Source organism: Oncorhynchus clarkii, chromosome 19, assembly GCF_045791955.1.
Source record: "Oncorhynchus clarkii lewisi isolate Uvic-CL-2024 chromosome 19, UVic_Ocla_1.0, whole genome shotgun sequence".
NCBI lineage: Eukaryota > Metazoa > Chordata > Actinopteri > Salmoniformes > Salmonidae > Oncorhynchus > Oncorhynchus clarkii.
The window spans coordinates 35,400,186-35,412,481 of NC_092165.1; the positions used below are offsets into that span (position 1 = coordinate 35,400,186).

The 12,296-nt window shown below is 41.6% G+C and overlaps 1 protein-coding gene across 1 annotated transcript in view; it reads right to left on the reverse strand.

Annotated features, from left to right (window-relative positions):
- Nucleotides 1–12,296, reverse strand: part of LOC139375092 (protein Daple-like) — an 84,546-nt gene that overhangs the window by 30,150 nt on the left and 42,100 nt on the right. The window contains exons 6-13 of the mRNA XM_071116532.1: nt 11,698–11,781; nt 11,050–11,190; nt 10,709–10,905; nt 10,406–10,487; nt 8,871–9,029; nt 5,721–5,867; nt 4,098–4,242; nt 1,433–1,614 (exon numbers count right to left, since the gene is read on the reverse strand). Of these exons, the coding sequence (XP_070972633.1) occupies nt 1,433–1,614; nt 4,098–4,242; nt 5,721–5,867; nt 8,871–9,029; nt 10,406–10,487; nt 10,709–10,905; nt 11,050–11,190; nt 11,698–11,781 (1,137 nt within the window). The remainder of the gene's footprint in view (nt 1–1,432; nt 1,615–4,097; nt 4,243–5,720; nt 5,868–8,870; nt 9,030–10,405; nt 10,488–10,708; nt 10,906–11,049; nt 11,191–11,697; nt 11,782–12,296) is intronic.

Sequence of the window (12,296 nt, forward strand, 5' to 3'; positions counted from 1 at the left end):
GTACCAAAATCTATCTATTGAAGATGCCCAAGAACACAGTCAACTCCATTCTTAAATGGAAGAAGTTTGGAACCACCAAGACTCTTCCTAGAGCTGGCCGCCCGGCCAAAATGAGCTATCGTGGGAGAAGGGCCTTGGTCTGAGACGTGACCAAGAACCCAATGGTCACTGACAGAGCTCCAGAGTTGTCTGTGGAGATGGAAGAACCTTCCAGAAGGACAACCATCTCTTCAGCACCTCACAAATCAGGCCTTAACGGTAGTAAAAGGCACATGACAGCCCGCTTGGAGTTTGCCAAATGGCACCTAAAGGACCATGAGAAACAAGATTCTCTGGTCTGATGAAACCAAGATTAAACTCTTTGGCCCGAATGCCAAGTGTCACACGTCTGGAGGAAACCTGGCACCATCCCTATGGTGAAGCATGGTGGTGGTAGCATCATGTTTTGGGGATGTTTTTCAGCGGCAGGGACTGGGAGATCAGTCAGGACTGAGGGAAAGATGAACAGAGAAAAGTACAGAGAAATCCTTGAAGAAAACATGCTCCAGAGTGCTCAGGACCTCAGACTGTGGCGAATGTTCACCTTCCAACAGGACAATGACCCTAAGCACACAGCCAAGACAACGCAGGAGTGGCTTCGGGACAAGTCTCAATGTCCTTGAGTGGCCCAGCCAGAGCCTGGACTTGAACCCTTGAATCTAACATCTACGGAGAGACCTGGAAATAGCTGTGCAGCAACAATCCCCATCCAACCTGACAGAGATTGAGAGGATCTGCAGAGAAGAAAGGGAGAAACTCGCCAAATACAGGTGTTTCAAGCTTGTAGCGTCATACCCAAGAAGACTTGAGGCTGTAATATCTGCCAAATAATCTTCAACAAAGTACTGAGTAAAAGGATCTGAATACTTGTGTAATTGTGATATTTCACTTTGTTATTATGTGGGGTATTGGGTGTAGACTGATGAGGGGGGAAAAAAACAATTGAATCCATTTTAGAAAATAAGTCTAACGTGACAGGGACAACACATGGAAAAAGTCAAGGGGTCCGAATACTTTCCCGAATGCACTGTACATTAAAAACATCCACACCGGTGCTGGGCCAATGCCAAATAAGAAATATTGCATTAATCCGGTACATGCTGCTCTGCTCCCACCCGCATGCTTTAACTGCACCACAAAACATACTGCAATGCATACTGCAGACCAACTTTATAGGACATGTGGGACCAGCATATAGTATCCCACAACATACAGACTGTCAATCTATAAAAGAATGTGGGACCCGCATACAGTACCTTCTGCATGCTTCTTTTCTGTATTCAAGGTGTGTGGCCCCCATCCCTGTGCATCAGAGTGGCTGAACGTGCATGTACGCAAGTCTGTCTCTAGTATGTGTGTGTCTTTGCGCAATCTGTGTGTGTCTGTACAGTACCTTCTTGCAGAGGCCCTGGTTCTCACTCTCCAGCTCCAAGGTATGTAGCTGGCCCTCCTCTAGACTTAGGGAAGCCTCTCTGAGCTCCTGTATGGTGGTCTGCAGAACCTGGTTCTCTTTCTCCAGCTTCAGCAGACGGCTCGACGTAGACTCATTCAGCTCAAACACAAACGACTTGCGCGCTGCACAGGGGGGGGTGGGGGCTTGATTAATCCAATGCATTTGTGTACTGTACAGTATGACATTGGGATCAGAAGTATGTCTATTTATTTAGAATAGTGTGTGGAAGTGATTGAGAGCAGCTTTGGTTGCTTGCATAATGGATATTTTTCGTTTTGACTGAATCGGTGTGGAAAGTTTGAGTCAGCCACATTTATAGCACACTGTAGATTTCTATATTGTAAGTATTGTGTGTAGATTTACATAATACATACAGTCGTGCTCAAATTTGTTGGTACCCTCACAGCTCATTGAAATAATGCTTCATTCCTCCTGAAAGAAGTGATGAAATTAAAAGCTATTTTATCATGTATACTTGCATGCCTTAGGTATGTCATAGAATAAAGCAAAGAAGCTGTGAAAAGATTATTTATTGCATATTCTACAAAGATATTCTAAAATGTCCTGGACACATTTGTTGGTACCCCCTAGAAAAGATAATAAATCATTGGATTATAGTGATATTTCAACCTAATTTGTTTCTTGAATTAGTATCACACGTCTCCAATCTTGTAATCAGTCATTCAGCCTATTTAAATAGAGTAAAGTAATCCCTGAGCTGTTTGGGATCATTGTGTGCACCACACTGAACATGGACCAGAGAAAGCATAGGAGAGATTTGTCTGAGGAGATCAGAAAGACAATAATAGACAAGCATGGTAATGGTAAAGGCTACAAGACCATCTCCTAGCAGCTTGATGTTGCTGTGACAACAGTTGAAAATATTATTAAGAAGTTTAAGGTCCATGGAACTGTAGCCAACCTCCCTGGGTGCGGCCGCAAGAGGAAAATCGACCCCAGATTGAACAGAAGGAGAGTGCAAATGGTTGAAAAAGAACCAAGGATAACTCCCAAAGAGATCCAAGCTGAACTCCAAGGTGAAGGTACGTCAGTTTCTGATCGCACCATCTGTCGCGTTTTGAGCGAAAGTGGGCTCCATGGAAGAAGACCCAAGAGGACTCCACTTTTGAAAGAAAAACATAAAAGCCAGAAAGGAATTTGCTAAACTGCACATTGACAAGCCACAATCCTTCTGGGAGTATGCCTTTCGGACAGATGAGTCAAAACTGGAGCTTTTTGGCAAGTCACATCAGCTCTCTGTTCACAGACAAAAAAATGAAGCTTTTTAAGAAAAGAACACCATACTGACAGTGAAACATGGAGGAGGCTCGGTTCTGTTTTGGGGCTGCTTTGCTATGCCTGACACAGGGTGCCTTGAATCTGTGTAGGGCACAATGAAATCAGGACTATCAAGGCATTCTGGAGAGAAATGTTCTGCCCAGTGTCAGAAAGCTCAGTCTCAGTCGCAGGTCATGGGTCCTCCAACAGGATAATGACCCAAAACACACAGCTAAAAGCACCCAAGAACAGATAAGAACAAAACATAGGACAATTCTGAAGTGGCCTTCTATGAGTCCTGATCTGAATCCTATCGAACATCTATGGAAAGAGATGAAACTTACAGTCTGTAGAAGGCACCCATCAAACCTGAGACAGCTAGAGCAGTTCTCTCAGGAAGTGTGGGCCAAGCTACCTGTTAACAGGTGCAGAAGTCTCATTGAGAACTACAGAAAACATTTGATTGCCTCTAAAAGGTTGTGCAATAAAATATTAGGTTACGGGTCCCATAATTTTTGTCCATGCCATTTTCATTTGTTTTCTTATTCACAATATTATGTTGAATAAAAATCTAAAGCAAAGACTAATTTCTATTAAATATGGAATAAACAATGGTGGATGCCAATTGCTTGTCAGTTTCAAGTTATTTCAGAGAAAAGTGTGCATTCTTCATTTTTTGTGGCGGGATACCAACAAATATGAGCACATCTGTATGTGTTGACAGTTAGAGGACCAGGCACAGTGATACATGTGGGGCCGAGGGAAACAGCTGAGCCAGCCGCTGAGTTACTACATTACCTTTCTGACAATACAGAGTTAAATATTAACTTCAACACAGAGGCCAAAATATAACCCCTCACACACACCACTGCAAAGACATGTCGTGTAAATCTACAGTGATGTTCAACCTCTCTAATAAAAAAACTGAAATTATGATACAATTCAATTGCCTAATTCAAGTATCAACAGCATAGTGCTTGAACTTAATTATTTTAGGTTGCGCCACAAGTTCTGTCAGGATTCACTGAGAATCTTTGATTTTCAGCATTTTTCAACCAAAATCTCCATCAGCAACTAATCAAAGATGATTTATACACGTTGGCTGTCAGCAGAATAATATATGTGCCATTTAGCAGACCCTACAGTGACTACATGCGTGCAGACATGTTACGTATGGGTGGCCCCGGAAAACAAACCTATGAACTGAACAGTACAGGCCCACTACTCAAAGTGATGTAGCTGGGGAAAAACCTACACATGTTTAGTGTGAGTGAGTGAGTGAGTGAGTGAAGTGAGAGAGAGAATATGCATGTGTGTGCGCCTTTACTGTCGCTGTTGTCATTGTTCTTAGCAAGCTGCTCCAGCTCCCAGCCAAGGTGGGTAGACTCATTCATGCTCTGTTTCTGAGAGATCTCCAGCAGCATGTTCTCCTCTATCAACTCCTCCAGGCGCTTCTTATCTGTGACCCGGTCCTGAGAGGGACAGCAGGGTGAGTCAGACACACACCAACATATACACAGTTAACAGAGCATTCGGAAAGTATTCAGACCCCTTGATTTTTTCCACATTTTGTTACGTTACAGCCTTATTCTAAAACGGATTCAATTAATTTGTTCCCCTCGTCAATCTACACACAATACCCCATAATAACAAAGCTAAAACAGGTTTAGAAATTGTATCACATTTATTTGCTATGAGACTCAAAATGTAGCTCATGTGCATCCTGTTTCCATTGATCATCCTTGAGATGTTTCCACAACTTGATTATAGTCCACGTGTGGTAAATTCAATTGATTGGACATGATTTGGAAAGGCACACACTTGTCTATATAAAGGTCCCACAGTTGACATTGCATGTAAGAGCAAAAACCAAGCAATGAGGTCAAAGGAATGTCTGTAGAGCTCCGAGGCAGGATAGTGTCGAGGTACAGATCTGGGGAAGGGTACCAAAAAATGTCTGCAGCATTGAATGTCCCCAAGAACATATTGGCCTCCATCATTCTTAAATGGAAGACGTTTGGAACCACTAAGACTATTCCTAGAGCTGACCGTCCAGCCAAACGGAGCAATCGTGGGAGAAGGGCCTTGGTCGGGGAGGTGACCAACAACCACATGGTCACTCAGAGAGCTCCAGAGTTCCTCTGTGGAGATGGAAGAACCTTCCAGAAGGACAACCATCTCTGCAGCACTCCACCAATCATGCCTTTATTGTACCGGAAGGACAACAGTCTCTGCAGCACTCCACCAATCAGGCCTTTATTGTAGAGTGGCCAGACGAAAGCTTATCCTCAATAAAATACACATGACAGCCCGCTTGGAGTTTGCCAAAAGGCACCTAAAGGACACTTCAGCCAATGAGACACAAGATTCTCTGGTCTGATGAAACCAAGACTGATATCTTTGGCCTGAATACCAAGCGTCATGTCTGGAGGAAACCTGATGCTTGATGAAAACCTGCTCCAGAGATCAAGACCTCAGACTGGGGCGAAGGTTCACCTTCCAACAGGACAATGACCTTAAGCACACAGCCAAGACAATGCAGGAGAGGCTTGGGACAAGTCTCTGAATATCCTTGAGTGGCCCAGCCAGAGCCTGGACTTGAACTGGAGAGACCTGAAAACAGCTGTGCAACGACACTTCCCATCCAACCTGACAGAGCTTGAGAGGATCTGCAGAGAAAAATGGGAGAAACTCCAAATATATTTGCAGAAATGTCTAAAAACCTGTTTTTGCTTTGTCATTATTGGGCATTGTGTGTAGATTGATGAGGGATTATTTTTTTTAAATAGAAAAAGGCTAACATAAAATGTGGAAAAAGTTAAGGGGTCTGAATACTTTCCGGATGCACTGTATACACAAACACTGCATTGACATAACATACACTGACATATAGCACACACAGATCGACAGGCAAACAGACAGATGGACCAATCCCTACTGCATTTCTTACCATCTCCATGTCATGGAGTTTGGAGCGCAGCTGCAGGTTCTCTTTCTCCAACTCATGTAGTTTGTCACAGCGCCCCCTGGCTGCCCCCAGCTGCTCTTCCAACATGGCTTTGGTATCAATCAGAGTCACGTTGTCCTCTCTCAGCTCCTGGAAATACACACACAGAAGAAACACAGACAAACTGTCAGATGGAAACAAAGTAGGGTTAACCCCATTTAGTCGACTGGTCGATTGTTTGTTGTCGATAGGCTGTTGGTTGACCAAGATTTTTTTTGTTGAGCATCGCAAATATCTACATTTTTTAACTTTTTTTTCCTTAATGGCACACGAGACACCTGTCTGATTCACGACCATCTCAGTGGACTAATCCATTGAGGTCGCAGAGATGCCACGGTCCAAGAAAAAGGGGTGTGTGGCTAAGATGCAAAAGGCACAGTATCTCTCCAGAATGTGCTCTCTCCTGCGAATTCATGGTTTCATAACTTAATTGTGTGAATTGTTTGCCCTTTGATTGTTAGTGTCTATCAATTCCCCATTACTTATATCACCATGGAGATGTTTGAAATGCTCACAACGCATGCTACACTTGTGAGAAACAAGTTTTGGTTTATTTCATCCCATTTACGAGTTTTGCCAATTTATTAATCGCCTCGTTTGGAGCCCTCCTGTCAACGTTGAGCACAGCTGATTACGCATAGAATTAGGCATATAAAGCATTTTTTTCTTCACCTCAAACAGCAAGTAAACAAAGTATTTTTATTATCCAATGAGAATGAGTTCCTCAAACTATTTGAAACATTTTCCAGCTCTCTCCCTATCGATAACCACTCGGCATGAATGGGAAAGATGTAATGCTCAGATCCAGTGAAAACATAAACACCCAATTACTTCTTATTCCTTGCACAAATAGCCTACAGCTGTCTGTCCTGAGCTCACTTGCGCAGGAAACTGAGGGCCCAGAATATTTGATACAATGTTGGATGTTTACTAGCGTGAGCGTCGGGCCGGACACAGTCGATAGTTGATACAAGTTCATTGCAGACAGGCCATGATAGTCAATGTGATTTATATACATTTTTAATCAGGATATTTTCTACCTGCTTTTAGATTTGTATAATTTTAATTTTGATATAATTCAGATTAAACACATGACAATGATTGAGACTATTATAAATTAAATGAAACCGTTACACAAAAATGTGCATACGAAAATCATAACTGGCAAGCAGATCGGTAGAAATGGTAAGAGTAAATTGGTACTCCAAATTGAAAAGGTTGCCGACCGCTAACGTACCCTATTATTACCAGTAACATTATTGAAGATTATTGATAAAAACATCCTAAAGATTGATTCTATACTTCGTTTGACATGTTTCTACGAACTGTAATATGACTTTTCGTCTGAACTTTCGCCTGGCCTTGCCCGCGCCTCGTGAATTTGGATTGTGTACGCGAACAAAAAGGTGGTATTTGGACATAAATTATGGACTTTATCGAACAAAACAAACATTTATTGTGGAACTGGGATTCCTGGGAGTGCATTCTGATGAAGATCAAAAGGTAAGTGAATATTTATAATGCTATTTCTTACTTCTGTTGACTCCACAACATTGTGGATATCTGTATGCTTGTTTTGTTGTTGTCTGAGCGCTGTACTCAGATTATTGCATGCTGTGCTTTTTCCGTGAAGTTATTTTGAAATCTGTCACAGCGGTTGCATTAAGGAGAAGTGGATCTAAAATTCCATGCATAAGTTGCATCTTTTATCAATGTTTATTATGAGTATTTCTGTAAATTGATGTGGCTCTCTGCAAAATCACAGGATGTTTTGGAACTACTGAACATAATACGCCAATGTAAACTGAGATTTTTGGATATAAATATGAACTTTATCGAACAAAACATACATGTATTGTGTAACATGAAGCCCTTTGAGTGTCATCTGATGAAGATCAAAGGTTAGTGATTCCTTTTTATCTCCATTTCTGCTTTTTGTGGCTGTGTTTTTCTGTGACAAGGTACTGACCTAACAATAATTTGGTGTGCTTTCGTCGTAAAGCCTTTTTGAAATCGGACACTGTGGCTGGATTTACAACAAGTGTATCTTTAAAATGGTGTAAAATACTTTGTATGTTTGAGGAATTTTAATTATGGAATTTCTGTCGGTTTTAATTTGGCGCCCTGCAATTTCACTGGCTGTTGTTGAGGTGGGACGCTACCGTCCCACATATCCCAGAGAGGTTAATGGCAGAATTTGCGAAGGCCAGCAGCAGTGGGAGGAAGAGAGTCAGGAACAGTTTTTTTTCTTCTTCCAGGTAAGCCATCTTTATCTCTGGCTCCCTCAAGTCATTTGTGTGTCTTAATGATTTAATCAAACAGCATGCTTAAAGCATCAAACAAGTTCAGTAGATATAGTTGATTTTATTAAAAACAGATAGGGTTGTCTATATATATGGAAAATACATGTTTACAATTTTTGACCAACTGATAGGTCGATGGAGATTTTAGGGACAGCCCTAAAACAGAGGGACATATACAGCGTGTTGAAGGGGATTGGCCTGAGACGCTGTGCAGGTTTTCTAATCATGATCACATAATGAGTAGTTATTTGGGAATCAAGGTGATTTGTAATTCCGTTCAGTCGGACTGCAATGTAGCGAATATATCCATAGACTTTGTTAATCTCAGTAAGGAGACAGTGAAATATAAATGAGGCATAGATGGAGACAATAGGAAATATAGTGATTCAAAGGCCTGCCACTAACAGCTGTGGAGCTCCCTTCCTGGACAAACTCAATTCTGCTGATCAGGAGGTGCCATTGTTCCCCTGTGACAGAGACAGCAGGGGTTCTAGTCAATGAAGTGGAACTGATTTGACCCAGAGACATGAAAGACGTGCTGCTAAGGATTATGGGTCTTAATATGCACAACCAATATTAATTCGTCTTGACAGATGAGATAGGCTATACATGCTGTGTGTTGATAATGAGAAAAATAAAATGCTGTCCCTACCTCACTTTCAGTGAGAAAACAAAAGTATTTTCCCTTTACATGTGTTGTTAATGTACAGTATTGTATTTTATTCTAGCTTTCATGAAATTGATGTTGGTGAGTTTAAATCAATTAAATTCAATGCTCAGTGTCTCTCACCTCGACTCGTGTCTTGTAGAAGTGGACGTCGTGTAGCCTCTCCTTGCAGCGTGACAGCTCTGTGTCCAGTCTGTCCACCCTGGCTGCCTTCTCCCTCAGAGCATCCACCTCATCCCTGTAGGCACGCACCGACCGTGCCTCCGCCAGCACCTGCATGTTCTGCACAGGGCATAAAAGCACACTATGGATCTGGTCTGGAGGTTATAATTGCAGAAATTGTATACTGCCTCTGTTTGGTTGTTGCAAAGTAAAGGCACATGAATTATACAACAAACTAGATGTACTGGAGGTTACGGCAAAATAACAGATCTTTCCATTTCAGAATTTCCTAGTCTCATATGAATATCCAAAAATTGTAATGGCTTTGAGAATGTGACATCAACTAAAATGTTCACTACTGTGAAACTTCTGAAGATGGAATTTCAAAGCTTTTCTAACCTCTGATCTCTAGGGGCACTATTTCATTTTTGGATAAAAAACGTTCCCGTTTTAAGCGCGATATTTTGTCACGAAAAGATGCTCGACTATGCATATTCTTAACAGTTTTTGAAAGAAAACACTCTGAAGTTTCAGAATCTGCAAAGATATTGTCTGTAAGTGCCCCAGAACTCATTCTACAGGCGAAACCAAGATGATGCGTCAACCAGGAAATGAGCAGAATTTCTGAAGCTCTGTTTTCCATTGTCTCCTTATATGGCTGTGATTGCGCAAGGAATGAGCCTTCACTTTCTGTCGTTCCCCCAAGGTCTTAGCAGCATTGTGACGTATTTGTAGGCATATCATTGGAAGATTGACCATAAGAGACTACATTTTCCAAGTGTCCGCCTGGTGTCGAAATTGGAGCGTAAAGCCAGGTGCAATTATTTTTCCATTTGAGAGCAAGGAGAAACCAGGCTTCCACGAAGGATATATCATTGAAGAGATATGTGGAAAAACACCTTGAGGATTGATTCTAAACCACGTTTGCCATGTTTCAGTCGATATTATGGAGTTAATTTGGAAAAAAGTTTGCGTTTTGAGGGCTGAATTTTGGTTATTTTTTTAGGTAGCCAAATGTGATGTACAAAACGGAGCTATTTCTAATACACAAAGAATCTTTTTGGAAAAACTGAGCATCTGCTATCTAACTGAGTCTCCTCATTGAAAACATCAGAAGTTCTTCAAATGTAAGTTATTTTATTTGAAAGCTTTACTTGTTTTTATGATAGTTGCCTGCTAAATGCTAACGCTAATGCTAACGCTAAATGCTACGCTAGCTAGCTACTGTTACACAAATGATTGTTTTCCTATGGTTGAAAAGCATATTTTGAAAATCTGAGATGACAGTGTTGTTAACAAAAGGCTAAGCTTGAGAGATAGCATATTTATTTCATTTCATTTGCGATTTTCATGAATAGTTAATGTTGCGTTATGGTAATGAGCTTAGGTCTATAAATAGAATCCCGGATCCGGGTTTGGTCGTCGCAACAGGCTAACATGTCATTTGTGGTCAAGATTTGGAGGAAATCTTTCTAAATTAAAGAGGAAATTCACACCTCTTGCTTGAGTTTCTGCATCTCCAGGTCCAGCCTCTCCACCTCATGTTTGGTATCCATCAGATGCTCAGTCTTCTCCTCCCTGGGAGAGAGACAGCACACAGTAGGTTGGCAAATAAATTTATTCAGACATATATACATTTTTGTAATCATGTTAAGTGTAGTTTATTTAGAGTCAATATATTTTCTGAGGGCTTGCAGTGTTTCTGAAGTTAACATCTTAGGGAATTATTTGTCTTAATAAAATGTACTAAATGCTAAAATGTTACCCCCGACTCTAACCTCTCCCCTATTCTGACTCACAGTTCCTGCCGTGAGCGTCTCAGTTTGGCTTTAGTGTCGGCCAGCTCCACAGCCAGGTGCTGGCGGTCCTCTTTGGACAGCAGTGAGACGGGTCCGTCCAGGCCCAACACATTCCTCTCAGGACAGGGGTAACCCATGTGATTGGAGGGCTGCTGGGACTGGAGGTAGTCCTTCTCCTGGGTCAGCTCCACGATCACCTGGAGGATGGTGGAGAAGAATTCTGTCAGTCTATTGACTGTGTATAGAAAGGGCACAAATCAAGTCTGAATGACAGTACATTTATTGTGGGTAATACAGTTGATTTGCACGCGTTTCAGACTTGTTCCGTCTTAGATGCCAACCTCTGCACATTCATCTCGTTCATCTATGAGTTTGCGGAGGTGCAGGGCCATGTTACGGGACAGGGGGTTGAGCTCCTCAGGGGGCATGTCTGGCAGCTCCAGCCACTGCATGTCCAACACATTCTCCTGGTTATGGGTCACCTGAAGGGGTAGACAGACAATATAACCATGTCAACAGGAATGCCATAAGTTCTACATTGAAACCCAATCCATGTGTAGTAACAGTGCCCCCTCCCTTGTATTTCTGTGTCTGTGAAGCAAAAAATAACAATATTGTCAAAATAAATATATTACTGTAGGCCTGGGAATAAAACTTTAATGTGTCTATGTGAAGATGCAAAGTACATGTGATAAAATATTCTCAATACACAAATTGACAGACACGCATGAACATGATCGCCTAAATGTCAATGGAAATGCCATACTGTTAAAGTGTAGGTCTAGGAGTAAAACCTGAATATGTCTTTACATCATTAGATTTATTTGACAGGGACAGTGCACATCAATCAAGGTTTCTGTAAATGTGCCAGATTTAGCCAGATGCGTACCTGAAGATAACATGAGAAAAAAAATGCACTACAAAAAAAGGAAGGGCTGATTCGCATGAACATGTGTGCCTGCTTTGACGTGAACACCTGCACTACTCACCTCTTGAATGTGGGAGACGATGGCTGCCTGCTTCTCGATGTCGAGCAGTTTGATTTTCTCAATGATCTCTTCTTTCCTCTCACACTGCAGAGGAAGTAATAATGGCAGGCATTTCTATTAGATACCTATAGGTCGCGACTATAAACTAAATCAGGTTTTCACATTCTCTATTGAACACAAAGGACTGGGTGTTTGAATGGTCATAAATATGAATAAGCCATTTGAAAAGAATGTTCTAAATCTTATAGAAATACGGTTAAGGGTAATGTGGAGGACTTGAGGAAGAACAGACTTGAGTAATTACCAATTCAAAGGGGAGAAAACAATTAAGAGGTATAGATAATGCATCAACTTTGAAAATGTATTACATCTATGCATTTTTTTGGGGGGGTATCGGAAAAATAACTGAGGAAAAGTCAACAACTATTCAACACTTCATCTCTATCCTGCTTTTTCCCCAGGAACAAGAAAAACCAGGGCAGTGTAACAAAGAGAAAAAAAAGCTGGGGGAGAGGCCAGGTGATTGGAGGGAATGAAAACAATAGTGCACAGAGCTGAAGCTAGAGAGATAGAGCCAAGGGAATGGAACAGTACAGCCT